Source organism: Rhinolophus hipposideros (assembly GCF_964194185.1).
Source record: "Rhinolophus hipposideros genome assembly, chromosome: 7".
In the NCBI taxonomy this organism is placed as follows: domain Eukaryota; kingdom Metazoa; phylum Chordata; class Mammalia; order Chiroptera; family Rhinolophidae; genus Rhinolophus; species Rhinolophus hipposideros.
Window position 1 is genome coordinate 50,520,497 of NC_138053.1, and position 19,419 is coordinate 50,539,915.

The 19,419-nt window shown below is 34.0% G+C and overlaps 1 protein-coding gene across 2 annotated transcripts in view; it reads left to right on the plus strand.

Moving 5' to 3' along the window:
* Positions 1-19,419, plus strand: part of AP3B1 (adaptor related protein complex 3 subunit beta 1) — a 223,026-nt gene that overhangs the window by 14,090 nt on the left and 189,517 nt on the right. For both annotated transcript variants that reach the window (XR_013993671.1, XM_081054083.1), the window contains exon 2: positions 14,854-14,929. Coding sequence is in view for 1 of the 2 variants with exons in the window: in XM_081054083.1 (XP_080910209.1) it covers positions 14,854-14,929 (76 nt within the window). In the remaining variant the exon portion in view is untranslated. The remainder of the gene's footprint in view (positions 1-14,853; positions 14,930-19,419) is intronic.

Consider the following 19,419-nt stretch of genomic DNA (forward strand, 5'->3'; position numbering starts at 1 on the left):
AGTTCGCATGTTGTGAGAGTCGTACAGGCTGTTCCCCCATGCTTCCCTGGCTTTGGAGCTCCAGGGATTTTACATTTGCTTTTTGAAAATAGTTTTCCAGGGGTCATGTATCCGTGTGTCAGTATGCCAACCATTTTCATGTACGTTATCTTCAGCTGAGGTGTCAGAACACTAACATTAAAAAAAAGGTTAGTGGTTGCCTCGTGTCAAATGCAATGAGCACTGCAAGATATTGAAGGAGAAAATCGTCACCGAAGGCTGGAGCTGCTGGAGAAGGTAGACTTTGTTTTACATCTTGACACAAGGATTAGGAAAGCATCCAGAGTGAAGGTAAAATATTCTTTTTTACAGTATCGGCGAGTGGACCAGTTTGTATGAAGAGGGGAGCTCCTGGAAAGGAGTAGTGGAAAAGGAGAATCAGGAAGTAGTTGCTAGAGTGTGGAGGAAATTGGACTTTAACTTCCATTCTAAGAACAGGAGTTGATGATTACAAGTGATTACTATAGTGGGGATTTGGGAAGTTTGATTTGGCATTATATGGAGAATGGATTGAAGGAAAGAAACTGGAGGCAGAGGAACCATAAAGAGAATTTTAGAAAAGTCTAAGAGTCATGTAATTATGCTTTGGACTCCGTTGGTGTAGGTAGGTAATGAAGAGGAAAGGAAATGTGAGGTGAGCAACGAAAGAGGCATTTATAGGTGTTAGTTACTCCCTAGATTGGAGTGAGGGGAGGAAGGAATCCAGGACTTTGATTTTAAGGCTAACTGGAAGAATGGTGGGACTATTGATGGAAATGAGGAAGGGTGGAGAGGACATTTGGGAAGGTGAAAGGACATTGTCATTTTCATTGGTGAACTTGGACTGTTGTTGTTATATATTTGTAGATATGTCTGAGGTGAGAGAGCAACATACAACTAAGTAATCACACTTTTCATTAGATGTAATCAAGTTCTGTCAAAAGTCTGTTCTTGAGATGTTTGTGGGTACTGAAAATGTCAATATAATATTAACCAAAAAATACTTTGAGAATGAAAAAAATAAAAACATAGTGTCTAAAGAACATTAGCTCAAAATAATGTGAGCAGTAAATGACTAAAGAAGGAATACAAATGGCTACTGTACTAGTACTTAAAGGAATGCAAACATCCTTCCTACTGTCTTTTATGAAATCATGGTAATGGTAGCGGGTAGTTTTTGTTAACATTTTTATTTGGCAAACTTACAAGTGGGCAACTCCGTGTCATTACCCAGAATTTTTGTTGAAATTTTACCTAGTTGTTGAAATCCAGATCTAAGATACTCTTCTGAATATTTGAACTCACCACCTTCGGGGCAGTAAATTTTTACAAACACTTTTGTGTACTTGAATGAAATCAAAACAAATGACCCATATTTAATCTTTCATGTAGAAATGGTAGGGTTAATTAAAAGTAAATCAAATACTGTTAGAAATGCATAGTTCTTATCAGTAGCTTCTGCCTAGCTTACAATGTAACAATTACAAAATGACAGATTGGTGTTTGGATACACGAACATTTCTTTAAAGAGAAAATGTAACATTTAAATGCCTGGAAGTCAGAGATAGTTACTGGTAACACACACACACACACACACACACACACACACCCCTCACATACCCATCTATTCTGGTGTTTTGTACATCACTTAAATGATTTTGGATGACAGTGACCACAAGTGATTTTGTTTTTTTTCCTTAGCATTCTTAGATTTTAAAACTGTTTTCATTAACATAGTAATAATGATAAAAATTTTCAAAATAGTTTGGTCAGTAGTATATGTATTATATTTCAAATATTTAAAACCACATGTGAAATAATCTTTTTAAAATGACAGGTTTTTTAGATGACAGCAATTATTCAACAGATAGCAAAATTTAAAATAATTGTATAAACTTCAGTTATTTGCACTTTCAGATTCTATTACTGTCAAGTAGGAATTTGTAGGACCTTTTTCTCCTTCTAGGTTTACATAGCCTTCATCAGGAGACTTGACAGGGCCACGTCTTTTAAAAATTTTTTTCTTAAATGTGATTAAAAAATACATAACATTAAATTTACTATCTTAATCATTTTTAACTGTACAGTTTGATAGTGTTACGTATATTCACAATGGTGTACAACAGATCTCTAGAACTTTTTCATCTTGCAACAGTACCACGTGACTTTTTAAAAACAGAATTTTTTACTGAGATTTTCAAGTGCTTTAGGGGCAGAGCTTGTCTAAAGTGGTGACTGCATATTGATTTCCTCAATTCCCTACACGGAAGGCTGATCCAAACTCATCAGGCAGAGAACTTGCCTTCTGTGGCCTTGGAATTTTTTTATTTTTTAAAGAACTTAAAAATTAATCTAGCTTTGAGTTGGCATATCTTATTAACACAGTTGTAGAAAACTTAGATTTATTCGGCCATAGGTTACGCGTTTCTTGGAGGCAAATCTGCTGCTAATCCTCAGACCCGATGCACATACTGACTCTCTGGCATGTCCGTGTTTCTGCCCATCTGTTACTGTGGCACCGTGCCCGTTACTACGGTGGCATGCCAATGGTAGCGAGGCGTGCGAGCCAACAAAGATGAATTGTTTGGATGGAATACACTATTCTATAATACTAATTAATTTTGAGCTGATGAATCTACATGAGATAATGTTAACCAAATACAGTCAAAGTAGTGCCAGTGAAAATAAAATTTGTTTTGACTTATGCAAAAGTGTATCACAGATGTTTTAGACTACTATTGAGAATAGTTAGAATTAGTGTTTATTATGGTTCTAGTGATCGGTTTTCTTTTCATAACAGTTTTGAGTTTAAGAGAAGAAAATACGACAGTTTTCTTGTGGCAGATTACAGATTAGGGAGGAAGTGTGGCACTGTAGGTTATGGATTTTATATTTATAAGGTATTACTTTATAGTTCTTGAAAGATGTTTGTAGTATACTCAACTTTATAGTAGAAATTGACAGCATTGTGAAAAATGGAAAGAATGTTGGATTTCAAAACAAGACTTAAGTTTGATTCTTTGCCATTCCCTAGTTCTGATGGTGTACTTAAGTTACATGAGTTTAGATTTTCTTACATGTTGTTAAAATCTTTTACTTGTATATTGTCCTTATATATTTATGGGCTTCACTTTCCTGAAATATTAAATGGGAATCATAGCCACATATGCTTCATAGAGACATTGTAATGCTAAAATTAGATAGTAATATAAGTTCTAGAAAAAAGTACTTATATTAGTAGCTAATTATATGTTATAAATGCAAGGCATGTTAGTGGCAACTTAGTAATGTAGAAAGGGTGTAACTCATATTTCCATACCCGCAGTGAACAAGTTCATGTGTATCTTTCCAGAAAAAAAATTTAAAACCAAATGATAACATATGTAATATATAGTATCCTCTATGTATCTTGCTTTTCCCTTCATGTATCTTGGAGGCATTTCCATATCAGCATATGAAACTATTTCAATCTCTTTAACCACTATGTAATATCTCCTAGTAGTCTCTTTATTTCATTAGTTCCCTTTTGAAGGGGCATTTGATTGATACCACTTTTTGTTTAGTAAGCAATACTGCAACATTTTTGTATACTTGTGTGAATTTATCTCTTTGTATGTCAAAGGTTATTACATTTTAAATTATGATAGATATTGCTAAATTACCTTCCATATGGGTTGCATCAGCTTTTTTCCTCCACCAACGGTAAAGTCTGTTTTCATTACACCTTTGTCAATACTGGGTACCATCAAATTTCATGATATGTGCCAATCTTATAGGTGCAAAATGTTATAACACTGAGACCTTATACTTGTGAGTGCATTAAATCTTCTCTTACATTTATTGGTTTATTCTTTCAGTGAAATACTTTTAAATGTCCTTTGTCCATTTCCCTATTGAATCAGCTTTTAGTGATTAGTTAAGAGCTCTTTGTAGTTTAAGAAAATTAGCATTTCTATCAGATGAATTCCAAATCCATTTTACTTGAGTTTTTGTCTTAGTTTCTGGCTTTTTAAAAATGCAAACATTTTAGAAATTTTTGTTTATATTTATCAATTTTTTCTTTTATTGCTTCTGAGATTCCCCCAGTCTTTTAATATTTTATAGAAAGTGGCATTTTCGGTTTACTGTGCTCTTAAACAGTGGAAAAGAGCTTCTGCCTGTTCCAACCAATGTTTTAATCTCAGCATATATGAGCTCCACTAGCTCAGTGATGCTGTGAGATTGCCTTTAAAACTTGAAGGATGAGTAGTCACATCTAGAAGACATTCCTAGTAGCCTAAGTAAAATTAGAGCCTACTTCTAGCTACCTCACAAGATAACAAGTAGCTAAGGGTGTTGATCAAGGGATTGGAAAATATGGAGACTTCTTGTGGTTTTTAGAACATGCCTAGTTTTTAACATTTTGGGGGGTTGTAGACCCTTTTGAGAATCCAGTGAAGGCCTTTTTTGTATTCCTCTAAGGAATGTGTTTGGTATATAGCCTATATTCATTTATTCTCTCCCTAATATTTATTGTGTGCCTCTTATGGGTTTGAAAGGAGTATACTTGAGAAAAACAGCTTACATTTGCAGACCCCTTACAGACCTTCTTTTGGGTCTCCTATAACCAAGTTCATTCCTGCCGTATTATCTTTGCAAAATTCCTGTGGTTGGCTCCTTGTCGTTTGAGACCTCAGCTTAAATGATCACCATAGAGGTCTTTTGTGATCACTCAATCTTACTTTATTGAATTACCCTATTTTAATTCTTTGAGTACTGATCTGGTTTTTCTGTCTGTGTTTTTCTTCCCTCTTCCCCCCTTCCCTTCTTTTTCCTCCTTCTGTCATCCATCCCCCTTACTACCCTTTTCCCCCTGAATTCTCACTTAGAATGAAGTCCCAAGAGGTCAGGGACCCCATTACTTAGAACAGTTCTTGACACATAGTGGATATTGAATAAATGAATGTGCTAGGCCCAATGGTAAATGCCTTTCTCATTGTCTTCATAACAACTTATTTGAAATAGATACCAACCTTTAGTTTTCTTGGTTTTTCTCTATTGTAGTTTGCTTGCTTTTCTTAATTGTGAAGTTTTTAAATTAAATTTTTTGGGGGTGAAAATGGTTAGTAAAATTATATAGGTTTCAAGTGTACAATTCTGTAATACGTCATCTATATGTCACATTGTTTGTTCACCATCCAGAGTCAGTTCTCCTTCCATCACCATTTGCTTTGTATTCTATCGAATTCTCCTTTTATCCCTTCTTTCTTTACTTGTTCTTTGACTTTAATTTGCTGTGTTTTTTTTTTAGCTTCTTGAAATGGTAGCTTAGATTATTGATTGTTCAATTTTTTTAAATACTGCATTTGGAAATGTAAATTTACTTCTCAGTACTGCTTTGGCTGCATCTCATGAATTGTGAAATGCAGTTTCATTAGTCAGTTCAAAATACTTTCTAATTTCCCTGATGATACCTTCTTTGGCCCATAGGTCATTTAAAGTGTGTTGCTTATATTTCTAACCATCTGTGGCCATTTTCTAGTTATTCTTCTGTTACTGATTGCTAGTTAGATTCCACATGTTCTGTCTGAGTTTAGACCTTTGAAATTCGTTGAGATGTTATTCGGCAGATAGTCTATTTTGGTAAAGATTCTGTGTGCACTTAAAAGGAATGTTTCTTCTGCAGTTGATGGGTATAGTGCTCTGTGTGTTAGGTAAAGTTGCTTAATTGTGTGGTTCAGATTATCTACACCTTTACTGAATTTTTTTTGGTCTGCTTATTCTATCACTTACTGAGACAGGTATGTTAAAATTGCCAATTATGATTGTGGATGTATGTTTCTCTTCTATTAATTCTGTCAACTTTTGCTTTATAGGTGGAAGCGATACACTTAGAATACATATCAGTTTAGAATTACTTTATTTTATTTTTAAAATGCTATCCTTTTATGTCCTGGCAGCAGATCCTCAGATTTTATTAGTCTGAAAACCACTTTATTTAACCTTCAGTTTTGAAGGTTATTTTCAATGGGTATAGAATCGTATGTCGGCCTTTTCTTTCAGCCTTTTAAAGATGTTGTTTCATTATCTTCTGGCCTCTGTAATGTCTGTTGAAAACTTGGCTATCAGTATTACTGTTGATCCTTTTAAGGCAGGGGTTAGCAAACTATGGCCTGTTTATATAAATAAAATTTTATTAGAACACAGCCAAGCCTGTTTATGTTTTGCCTGTAGCTACTTTCATTCTAAAATGATAGAGATGAGTAGTTATATCAGAGATGATATGGCCTGTAATGCCTGTAGTAAAATATTTACTATCTGGTCCTTTACAGAAAAGTTGTGCTGACTGTTTCCTTAAGAAAATGTCTGTTTTTTCTCTCTGCATGCTTTTGAGATTTTTTTTTTCATTGTCTTTCATTTTTTTCAACCGTTTGACTTTGCTATGCCTAGTGTAGTTTTTTTTTTTTATGTTCTGTTTTCTTAAGATTTTTGAATATGTGGGTTTATGTCTTCCATCAGTTTGGAAAAATTGGTAACAGTTATCTCTTGAAATACTGCTTTGTCTCATTCTCTCTTTCTCCCCTCTCATTTTGGGACTCTACTTAGAGATATGTTACATATTTTGTCTAAATCCTACATGTCTCTGATGTTCTGTGTTTTCCATTTTTGGTGGAAATTGTATATTCTCTCTTGACCTGCCTTCAAGTTCAAGAATCCTATCTTTTGCTATTTCCAGTCTGCTGTTAAACCTGTCTGGTGAGTTCTTAATTTCATATACTGTATTTTTCAGTTCTGAATGTCCATTTGATTTTTTTGTATAGATTCTACTTCTTTGTTGACATTATCATTTGACATTATCATTTGATCTACTTTGTCCCTCTTTTCCTGACCATATTAATTGTAGTTATTTTATAGTTTCTATCCGATACCTCCAGAATTTGAATTACCCATGGAGTTCTCTCTCCCTTTCTTTCCTCCTTTCCTTTCCTTTCCTTTCCTTTCCTTTCCTTTCCTTTCCTTTCCTTTCCTTTCCTTTCCTTTCCTTTCCTTTCCTTTCCTTTCCTTTCCTGACCTGTCCTGTCCTGTCCTCCCCTCCCCTCCCCTCCCCTCCCCTCACCTCCCCTTTGTTATTTGGTCCTGTTTTTAGTGTGTCTCTTAAGTTTTGATCAGATGCTGGATATTTAGGATAAAAAGCACCCTTGAGGCTCTGGATGATATCTTCTTCCAAAGAGGTTTGTGGTTTTTTCTGACAGGCACATAGAGTACTAGCAGATCTCTTTGATCCTGTTTAAGCTTAATTTTAGGCATTTTAAGGTCTTTTGTCTATTTCAGTTTTTTTCTCATACTCCTGGGGAACATCCTTACTCTTCCATTATGGTCCTTCTGTGGTCTTAACTGAAAGGCCAGGTAATTTACAAGGCTTCTCTACTTGGAAGAGACTTGAATTCCAGCTTCTCTTCCCAACAATATGTGGTTACTGAAATCTCTGCTTAGGTGTTTAACCGCCCAGGTGCTGTTTTCTGCTGAGTTTCCTGGAATCCTGCCCTGTAAACATTTAGCCAGCTACTTTAAGGGAGTTTGTATGCAGATTTTTGTGTACCTTTTCACTGGTTCCCAACTCTGTAATTTCCCCCCTCAAAGTGCCAGTCCTTTGGTAGCCCTAAACCTCAACATTTGTGTTAAAATGTCTGTTAAAACTGTCATTTTTCCTTGGGTTCTGTTCTCCCAAATGGCAATTTGGGAAATGCACTCAGGGGAAAAAGCTGGTGTGAATAAGGAGTTCACTTTGTGTGCTTCTCTTCTTTCCAGATCTTGGCCCCTTAAGTCCTGCCAGCATTGGTTGATCTCCAGTGCCTTCAGAAAGTTATTTTACTTATTTTTTCCAGCTTTTGTAGTTACTTTCTGTGGCAGGTTTAGTCTCATAGAAGCCACAGCATCATGAACAGATCCGGAAGTCATTACAGTATATTCTAAACATAGCAGCCAGAGTGATTCCATTCTGTTGTATATATGAGAGTATGACTCCTCTATTCAAAGCCCTCCGGTTCCTCATTTTCGTTGAGTAAACACCAAAGCCTTTACTAGTGTTATCTACCCCCTTTCATTCTCTTTGGCTGGAGTGCCCTTCCTCCTTGTTCTCCCATCCCCTGTCAAGTATCTGTGTGGTTAACTCCCACTTGCAAATCTTTCGTCAGGTGTCTTTTTTATTTAGCCTTCTCTAATCATAGCACATAGAAAAACGTGAATTCTGATTCTTGTTCCCAGCCTTTTTTCATGTATACCTATTCATGTGTACAATGTACCGCTTGGAGTAGAAATGTTTTTCATTTGAGTGGTTCTCAATGAAATGAAAAGTGGTTCATTTGAGTGGTGCCCATATTTTAGAATTTTTAGCAAGGCTTGAAAAAGGTCTAGCCCTCCCCTCATAAATTTTGATGCATCTTTTTGGGGCTGTACCCTGACTGGAAATCGCTGTTACTTTTCCCATTTCATCATTCCTGGATTTAAGTTTCAGGTTTTGCTTCTGTAGTACAGGTGTACAAATTTTGGTGAGGTTTTGAGGGAAATGTAGGTATTTATGTAGATCAGTGCTCTCATACTGTTGAAGAGCCTTTGCAAAAAAAAATTTCCAGTCCATCATGGATAGGTACTTTAGTAAAATACAATAAAAAATAATTCACTAGGAAAATGAAATTTTAAAAAAGCATGCAAAGTACAAGCCCCAATTTTTTATTAGATTGAAAAGATACAAAATTACACTGTTGAATTGCTCTGTCAGGTTTCTCTAACTGTGCTTGCTTAGTTTCTGTACATATCTTATGGATTAGTAACAAAAATCTGTGGATTGGTAATGGTTCTTGGAGCAGACTTTCTCAATCACACTTTGAGTATCACTGATACAGTCTGCAGTGCTGCAGTCTTAACTTTCCCCTTAATTTCCATTGTCTTTAAAAGGAGTGGAAGGTTTTAAAGAGTCATGGAGTATAACTCTTAAAGAGAGATAATTTATGCTATGTAAAAGCCCTACTACCTCCTAAGTTCTTACACAAACTGGTAAAATTTTGCTTTTCGATTATAGTCTCTGCTTTATACTGGTGCTGAAATAAGAGTGACCTCCTGGTAATAGTAAGATTTTCTTTAACATTTCAGTTACATATTTTTATCTGTTCCTTGAAACTGAAAACAGGCATATTTTGAACAGGAAAAGTTATACCGCTTAACACCACAAGATGTCACTTATGTAAAAATAAAGTTAGTACCCTAATACTCTAGGTAAGTGGATAAAATGAAGAACTGGGTAAATTAAAAAATACATATTTGAAACAAGTATTAGTTTTCAGCAGAGATGAAAACATTGCCAATTCAGCATTATTTTGAATTCACTCTTTTGATGTTTAGCAAAAAGAATTTCATGATTTCTAAGTTAATTCAGTAATGCATGTTAATAGGCCATATTTGAATCCACATAAGGAAAGAGGTACACCTAAAATGACTCAATAGAAGTGAACATATTTTGAGGGTAAATTAGATGTTATGGTGTTAACTCTCCCAAGTCTTTACTGTTTTGGTAACAAGCAAAGAGGAATTTCAGAAGAAATAGGTAATTTACACCAGAATTTTCAATAGGTCTTTATGACATATCTATGAGAAGTTGTATAGTTAAATATCTAAGGTTTAAACAATGCGTAGGATTTTTCTTTTTTTTCTGAACCTCAAAGTTATTAGCTCTTTGCTTGTGTTAATGTAAAAGATATATTTATATTTGTTGTTGGAAGACTATTTTTTCTGTTAACATGAAGAGCAAAACCTTTGGCTTTAATATTGGGTTCCTGTTTTCTTGTTTTTCGTTTGAGAGAGCATGTCAGGACTGGGAGGTGGCTGGGAAGGGGACTCTGGCATATCAAGCTTAAGAGGAACAAACCAAGTTTCCACTAGCCATGAGTAAAATACACTTGGAGTTAGAGTTTGGCTCCTAGAAATTGACATTACATTATTCTTCATTGCTCATTTCTCTCACCATGAATTGGAGAGTAATGGTGGAAAACTCTTGGGGAATATAAAATGTGATCAAGCACAAGAAAATGAATTTCTTTTTTTGACGTAAATGTGTGATCACATTTTCTTTCTATTTAATTATCATCTATTTACTTCAGTTTTTTTTTTGCTTTCTTACTCCAGTAAGGTTTTCAAGGTTTCTTTTAGGTTTTTCAATTATAAAAGTATACCTGATCATTAAGGAAAATAGGAAATTCACAAAAAGTAGAAGGAAAGAAAGCCTCATATGTGGTTCCATTAATTTCTCTACTTTTTCAGTTATTTGTACAATGTGACAGCTGAGAAGTTTTAAGAAAGGATTCTAAATTCACTACAGTGAACATTTATAGTATTTTAATGTTTGGTAGTTGTATATCCTCACATTTAGTTTTTATATATTGCTGTTGCTACTATTTATATATTTTCTACTTGTGTTTTTAATTAGAACAAAGTAGGTATTGTAATTAGTTATTTTTGTGTCACACTAGTGTTCCCCTTTGCATTTCATTTTATGAGCTGCTTGGAAAAGAAGAGTAATTTTTTTTCATAAAACATTTCATTGCCTGTACTCTTTTTGGAAAAAAACTATGCTTAGCTTTTATTTGTTTGTTAATTTTTTTACTGCAATGATAATTTGTAACATTGAACTCCTGTATTAGTTTGCCAGGGCTGCCATAACAAAATGCCACAGACTCAGTGGCTTAATCAACAGAAATTTATTTTCTCCCGATTGTAGAGGCTAGAAATCTAAGGTGTTGCCAGATTTGGTTTCTTCTGAGGCCTGTTTCACTGGCTTGCAGATGGTCACCTTCTTGTGTCCTTACACGGCCATCCCTCGGTCCTTGTGTGTCTGTGACCTAATTTGCTCTTATTACGACATCAGTCATATTGGATTAGGGCTCACTCACTGACCTCATTTTAACTTAATTACTTCTTTAAAGGCTCTATCTCCAAATAGTCACATTCTTGGGAGTTAGAGCTTCAACATACGAATTTGGGAAGGGATACAACTCAGCCCATAACAACGAGTTAGTTGATCATTCATTCTTGATAAGTGCTTATTGCCTACGTTAGGCCTAAATTTGTAAAATGTACAAAACTGAAGTAATTGTTTTTGTCAAGGCTATCTATGTGGAGTAAAGAAGCTCTTCTGACCTACTTTTAAGCCTAAACTGAGATGAAAGGGCTTTGATACTTTTTTTTTTGGTCCTTGTACTGTGTTGCGTGAAGGAATCATGCAGACTAAAACTTTTTAAAATTTCTTCTACAGAATTTGTTTTAAAAACTTTGGAAGATTGCTAATTACAAACTAATAACTATTGCACAGAGTCAGTTATAATTTGTAATACTACAAAGTTTCCTGTCAATTTCTAGCAGCCATTAAAGAGGATTTTCATTTGATTTACTAAAATAAGATTCAGTGATTTTAATTTTTTCATAAGCATAAAGCTTAAATGTGATACCTTTATTTCAAAGTATGTAAAATGGTGGCTTACCTGATCCCTTGTAATGTATTTCTCAGAAATAGATGTATATATTTGGAGAACTAAGCATCTTATTCACACATGTGAATAAAACACTAAAAACTTTTTAATAACTTTATGGAGGTATAATTTGCACGGAACAAATGATCCACCTCAAGATTATAATTAGATTTTTGACAGATGTATACACTTGTGAGATCACCATCACAATCAAGAAGATGCAGAACATTTCCATCACCTTATGGAAGAAATTTTACATCCCTATGCTGTCCATTTCTTTCCCTATCCTATGGCACCAGGATACCACTGATCTGCTTTCTGTCGCTACAGATTAGTTTGTATTTTCTAGAATTTTAAATGAATATGCATAAGTCATGCTCTTCTGCATCTGGCTTCTTTCACTCAGCATAACGATTTTGAGAATTCATCCATCTTCTGGCGTGTATCAGTAGTTCTTTTTCACTGCCGGGTAGTTTTCCAGTGTATAGCTAAATCACGTTTTACTGATGGACATTAAGATTTTTTCCCAGTTTTTTTACTGTTGTGAATAAAGCTTCTGTGAATATGCATGACAGTCATTTTGTGGAAACGTATTTCTCTGGAGAGTGGAATGACTGGGTCATATGGTAATTTCATATTTAAGTTTGTAAGAAACTCCCAGTTTTCCAAAATTTTCTTTTTGTTTATTTAACATTCCCACCAGCAGTGTGTGAGCGCTAGTTGCTCCATAGCCTTGGCCAGTTTGTCATTGTCAGTCTCTTCATTTCAACTCTTCTAATGGATACGTAATGGTATTTCATTTAATTTGCATTTCCCCGGTAATTCATGATATTAATTATCTTTTCATGTGTTTATTGTCATTTCTTATCTTTTGTGAAATGTCTGTTCAACTCGTTTGGCCATTTACTTTTGATTGGCCTGTTTGTCGTAAAAAATGAGCTGTAATTGTTACAAACTTTTTTTAAGTTAAATTTTTGATTTTGAGAAAATTGTAGATTCATATGCAGTTATAAGAAATAAGACAGAGAAATCCTGTGTATCAATTACCCAGTTTCCTTCAGTGATAAACTATAGTACAATAATATTACAACCAAGATGTTGACATTGATGTAATCTGCCAGTCTTGTTCAGATTTCCTGTTTTACGTGCGCACGCGAGTGAGAGAGTATGTGTGTGTTCTGTTTTTCATTTTATCACATGTAGGTTCATGTAACCATCACGACAATAAACTGACATAAGAGTTGCATCACCACAGGGTTCTCTTGTATTGCCCTTTTATATCCATCCTTCCCATTCTTGACCTTAACCTTCAGTAACCACTGTTCTTCATTTCTATAATTTTGTTATTTCAAGAATGTTATATAAATGGAATAGTATAGTGTGTAACCTTTGAAGTTTAACTTTTCTCACTCAGCATACTTCTTTGAATATTAATCAGAGTTGTATCAATAGTGTGTTTCTTTTTACTGCTGAGTGGTATTTCATGCTGTGAATATACCAGTTTGTTGAAACGTACATCCGTTAAAGAACATCTGGGTTGTTCCCATTTTGGCTAATAGGAATAAAGTTTCTATGAATCCTTTTGTACAGGTTTTTGTTTGAGTATAAATTTCCATTTCCTGGGGATAAGCACGCTAGGATACAATTACTGTGTGGTAATTGCAGGCTTAATTCTGTAGCCTACCAAGCTACCACAGTGACTGTAACCTTTTACGTTCACCACCAGTGTACGGGTGAATCATTTTCTCTAGATCCTCACTATCATTTGGTGTTGTCGCTTTTTTACTTAAAGCCATTCTGATAGGTGTGTAGCGATATCTTGCTGTGATTTTAGTTTGCATTTCCCTAGTAGCGAATGAAGTTGATTATCTTTTCATGTACCTTTTTGGCCATTTGTATTTTTCCTTTGGTGAATTGTTTGTTGCTGTCTGTATTAGTTTGCTAGAGCTGCCATTACATAATATCTTGGACTGGGTGGCTTGATCAACAGACAGACATTTATTTCTCGCTGTTCTTGATGCTTGACGTCCAAGACCAAGGTGTTCGCAGACTTCTTTTTTTTTTTTTAAACACTTGAGTTTTGGAGTTCTTTTTATATTCTGGATACTAGTCCTTAATCACATATATGGTTGCAAATATTTTTCTGACAGTCTGTAATTCTTTTTGTTTCTCTTAAGACTGTTTTTCTTGGAGTAAGTTTTTAATTTTGATGAGATCCAATTTATCAGTGTTCCCTTTTATGGACCGAACTTTTGGTGAGAAGTCTAAGAACTCTTTGCCTAGTTATATGTAACTGTTACACAAATGTGTTTTGCCATGTTGAATGAAAAATGATTAGAAGTCGCAAATTATAAATTTCCTTTTGGTGGGGGGAATTTGTGAATTTGCTGGGGAGAAGGTTCACTTCTAAGTGAATCTTCTAAGAATAGGGTTAGGTAAGTTGTGAGCAAAAGAATCTATTGGGAGACAATTCTTCATGGGTTTTCTCATTTTTTGCAGCTCTTTTGTGTAAAAGGCATTGATAGTTTTTTGTTCTACATTATCTTTTAAGATGTTTACATAGCAAGTTAGCCTTGGAAAACAGAAAATGTCTACCTCTTTGGCAAAGTTATCTTAACATTGTTATCTGAACTGGAAATGGGGGCATCCTTATTGAGTGCCCCCTTATCCTTTACATTCATTCACTGCATCCCACTGATTTTAACTTCTAAGTCCTTTTTGAATCTATCCTTCATTTTCATCCTTATCACTAACTGCTCTGGTTCATTACCTCATCTTCTCATTTAGATGTTAAAATTGCCTTTAATTCATTCTTTAAATTAGGGGGTATCATTTGAGGTTCCCTTCATATTTATTCTCTTTTTGGTGGGGGAAGAAGGTAGGGAGAAAAAAGGGATAGTGTGAATGACAGATAGCTTTTCTTTCTTGAGATATTTGAGTGTCCTTTCTTGAGATATTCTGAAGGAAGCTTTTACTTTTTGGCTTATGAAAATATTTTAGTGCTGAGTCAAAGATTTTTCTTATTTTATTTTTTTGATGCTTATGCTGAAAGAATTTTGGGACAAGAGAATCTGTATGCCTGTGTTCACACTGATATTTTGCCCAGAACTGAGTTACAGTTTTATATTTTTGTTTAATTGATGGGCTTCATGACATCACAACACTTCATTGTATTTTGTAGGGTTAAGATGAGAAATACATATGTAATTATAAACAAAAATGCAGTTACTTAACTTTGCCCACCATATTATTGTTAATTCTTTTGAAAATGATATATTTTAATAACTGTATAATGTGAAAATCTAAATGCAGATTTTCTTTTCTCCCTTTTGTATAGGAATGAAGATCTAAAGCAGATGTTGGAGAGCAGCAAAGATTCTGCTAAATTGGATGCTATGAAACGGATTGTTGGGGTAAATAAAATCACTTAAATTTTTGGAAAGTGAACATGTTGTGATTATATTAAACATATATTAAACAATATGTTAAATACCAAATTGAACACCCCATTTGCTTTTCAATATTAACTTAGAATTTCCTGTCTAAAATGTTTTGGAAAAAATATTGAACTGTTAAAATTCATCAACTTGAGTTCTAATTCTGTCTTTTCTGTGCTTTGATTTCCCTGTCTCTAATATCAAGATATTTCTCTTGTGAGATACAGAGCTAATCATTTTGAAGACATAATAAGATTATATACAAGAATATTTTTTTTTTTTTGCAAGAATATTTTGACTTCCTACAAAGAGGGATACTAATTAGCTAACGGATTTTATTTTAGGTCATTTCATGACCTAAAAATTATGAACACGCTTTCTTCTGTATTTCAAATTCCATTGCTTCTAATAGAAATGTTTATATTCAATGTAGTAGCGTAGAGCTTCTAATGAGTATTAGGAAACTTAAGATCATTGTCCACTTTGCAGTTATAATGCAAAATTCAAACAATTGCTAATGTTAATAGAGAGGTAAAACTATAATGTAATTCTTAATTTTATATCAAATCATTAATAAAATATTTTTGTGATTTGTATTGCACTTGCTCTTGTATTGGATTCTTTTGTATTCACAGTGAAAAAACTGGCTTAATCGAGTGACTAATGCTAAAGCATTCTGCTTTTGTCTCAATGGAATTAAATTCACAAAACCTGTCTTTCACATTACCACTATGCTTTGTATTACCATCATTGCTGATTTTTTCCCCATACATTTTTATATAAGGTCAAAATATAATACATTTGCATAATTGAATAAGTTAACTCTATTGTAATAAGGTGACAACACAGCTGCTGACATATGAGTTTGAAATCTCCTTCCTTTTTTTAATTTATTAAAGTTCAAATCCCATTAATGAAATATGACTATGAGTATCAGTATGTTCTGGTAAAAGGTGAGTTGTTATGAAAGTCAAATACCCTTTTCCCCTGAAAATAAGACCTAGCCGGACAATCAGCTCTCATGCGTCTTTTGGAGCAAAAATAAATATAAAACCTGGTCTTACTTTACTATAAGACCCAGTGTTATATTAATTTTTGCTCCAAAAGATGCATGAGAGCTGATTGTCCGGCTAGGTCTTATTTTCAGGGAAACATGGTATATTAAAGTCAAGGACTAATTGTATCTGTAGACTACCAATAAATTACTTGATTTTTACATTCAAGTTGATGTCATTTGATAATGTAGGGAAAATGTTAAAGGTTCTTTTGTAAATTTTTCATTTCTTAATGTTATGCTGTATAATAGCTTTTAGGGACAGGTAGTTCTTGCTTTATATGGCTTTGATATTTATGAATTTCAGGTACCACAGTTTAGTTAAATAACAGCCATCCCCCAGACCTCCAACCACTAGGTTCCAACTTCAGTTACTGTGGTACATTAATGAAGTAATTGCATCATGTATAAACTTCACCACTAACTTTTCAGTCCACAACTCACTGTATAGATTACAAATGCGCATCACAATCAGTGACCAGTCATGTCCCTTCTTTCAAAATCTTTCAGTGATTCGTCACTGTGTTACTCATTTCATGCACAGACAATAAAGCATGTAGTTGTGTTCCCAGTGAGACATCCGCTTGACATTGTACAAAAGTGGATAATTGAAAGAGGGATTTGGTCAACAAAGATGAAATGAAAATGCAGCCATAAAGTGAAAAGTGATAACATTGGAAATGAAAATCAGAATGTAAATGGAGTTATGGAGAAATAGCTGACTGTGGGAATGGTGACATTGCTATTTTTAAGAGACTCATAGATGGAGGAACTTTGTAAAGGTGAGCTTTTCAACATAAATGAGGAAAATGATTGTGATGAAAAGAATGAAGATATGCCAGAGGAAATGACGCTGCCGAAAACCTGTACATTAAAGAAACTCTAGGACATAATTCACAACATTGACAGTGCAAAGGATAAAATATTGGAAGGTGATCCAAACTTGAAAAGAAGTTTGGTAACTTACCAAGGTATAGAAAAGATAGCTTAGTATCTTAAGTTAAATGGTAAGAATAAGGCAAGCCCATTCAAGCTACTCTTAGTAAGTTAATTCTCAATGTTTTTCTAAATTATAGTGTAGTAAATAAATGTTAGTTTTACTAGTTTTCAGTTTTCTATATATTTGTAACTGACAGTAAGAGAGTTTTAATGTTTTTACAAAATTTTTACAAGTCACGGATCAATTGTAACTTTTACAGTTGATTACCAAGATTGCTTTGCCTGGTTTCAGCTTGTATTCCTGTAGGTTACAGTTCCTCACTACCATGTAAAGCAGGCACTGCTTTTAATGATTTAATTAAACTTTGGCTTTTACATCCTATTAAGGTAAATTATTTCACTAAACCTGGGCATACTATTGAAATTCTTAAATCTAAAAATGTGGTAATTGGTATTTGTTTATTCTTTCAAACTGATAAATAAAAGTTGATATTTTCAAAATCTGGACTACTTGATTATCATAAGTATAATTTAAAAGTAAATACATGTATCATAAAGAAATGGAGCTATAGCCATATATGCGTATAGTTAATAGACTACCTCTCATTAGGAAGTTTGTAGAAAGGTAAATTTTGAAGTTGGTCTTTTAACTGTAGATAAGTAATCACTAGTTAAAAATTATCCTTTTACTTTGCATAATGTTCTCAAGATGATCTATCTCTGTTTTTGCAAATGGCAGGATTTCCTTCTTTCTCATGGCTGAATAATATTCATTTATATATACATATGTATGTAAGTATGTGTGTATAGATATCTCACATCTTCTTTAGCTGTCTATCTTGCTACAGGCACTTACGTCGTTTCTGTATCTTGGCTAACTGTGAATAATGCTGCAACGAACATAGGAGTACAGATATCTCTTTGAGATAGTGATTTTATTTCCTTTGGATATATATGCAGAAATGGAATTGCCAGATCAGATGGTAATTCGGTTTTTGAGTTTTGGAGGAACCACCACAGTATTTTCTATAATGGCTGTACCAATTTACATTCCCATCAACCAATGAGCATGGCTTCCCTTCTCTTCACGTCATCGCTAGCACTTGTTATCTCTAGCTTTTTTGATGATAGCCATTCTATCGGGCTTGAGCTGATGATATCTCACTGTGAATTTGATTTGCATTTTCCTGATGATTAGTGATGTTAAGGATCTTTTCTGTACCTGTTGGCACTTACACAATGTTTTATGTTGATTAGATGTCAATAAATCTGGAACAAATTACTCTTTGTTAAAAAGTGATGTAAGTTTTCAAATAATATTGCGGTACGCGTGTAAAAAATGAAAGTTTCATCTTTCAGATAAATTTTAGAATCAAATTGTCAAGTTCTGTTAATAATTGTTTTTGAATTTTGATTAGGATATTATGAAACTCTTATTCCTTCTTTCCCTCCCTATTTTTCTGACTTTCAGTAGCATTATATTTATATTTTATAGTTTTCACCATAGAGATCTTATTGGAGTCATTTCTGCATATTTTAACATTTTGATTGCTATCAAGAATGTTTCCCTTCATTATATTTTTTAAATTAATTATTACTGGTGTATAGGAAAACAAGTGACTTTTCTGTGTTCCCGCATTTGGGCTTCTCAGTGAACTCTCTTCTTAGCTCTAATAGTTGTTCAGTTTCTTTGCTTGGATTTTCTGGCTAGGTAATTACATCATCTAGAAGTTATGAGAGATTTATATTTTATCTTCAGATATTTTTATCTCATTTGTTTTTCGTGTCTCTTTGCACTGATAAAGCTCCAGTGTGACGTTGACTAGTAGGGGTGGAAGAGGACATCACTATCTTATTTCTGATTTTATTGGAAATATCTGTCATGTTTTATACTTGGTTATAACATGTCCTGTAGAATTCAAGTAGATCTATTTCTGTGTATTTAAGTGGTGGTGTATCTTCTCTTTTGTCCTCTGGTGAGGTTTTTGATTAGGGCTGAGCTAGGCTCATGGAGTGAATTGTAATCTAAACCATCTTGGCCTGCTCCAAGGTTGCAAAGATTCTGCCCCCTCCCTGTTTTCAGCTTTTATGTTTAGGTCTAGAATCATTTTGCATTACTTTTTATGTATGAGATAAGAGCCAAGGTTTTTCTTACACATGCATATCTAATTTTCCCCACACTATTTGTTATTAAAAGCTATCCTTTTTCTACCAGATTTCAATCTTTAATGAAATACATGAGAGTCCACATGTGAACTCTATTCTATTTCACTGATCTTTATGGCTCTTGTTTCACCAATACCTCACTTTTGATTTCTGTAACCTTAAGATAAATTACTGTAAGTTAACGATTGCTTTGTACTCGTATATCCTTTGCATTTCCATGTAAATTTTAGAATCAGCTTGTCCATTTCTGCAAAAAAAAAAAAAAAAAAAAGCCTACTGGGATTTATATTGGAATTGCATTTAACCT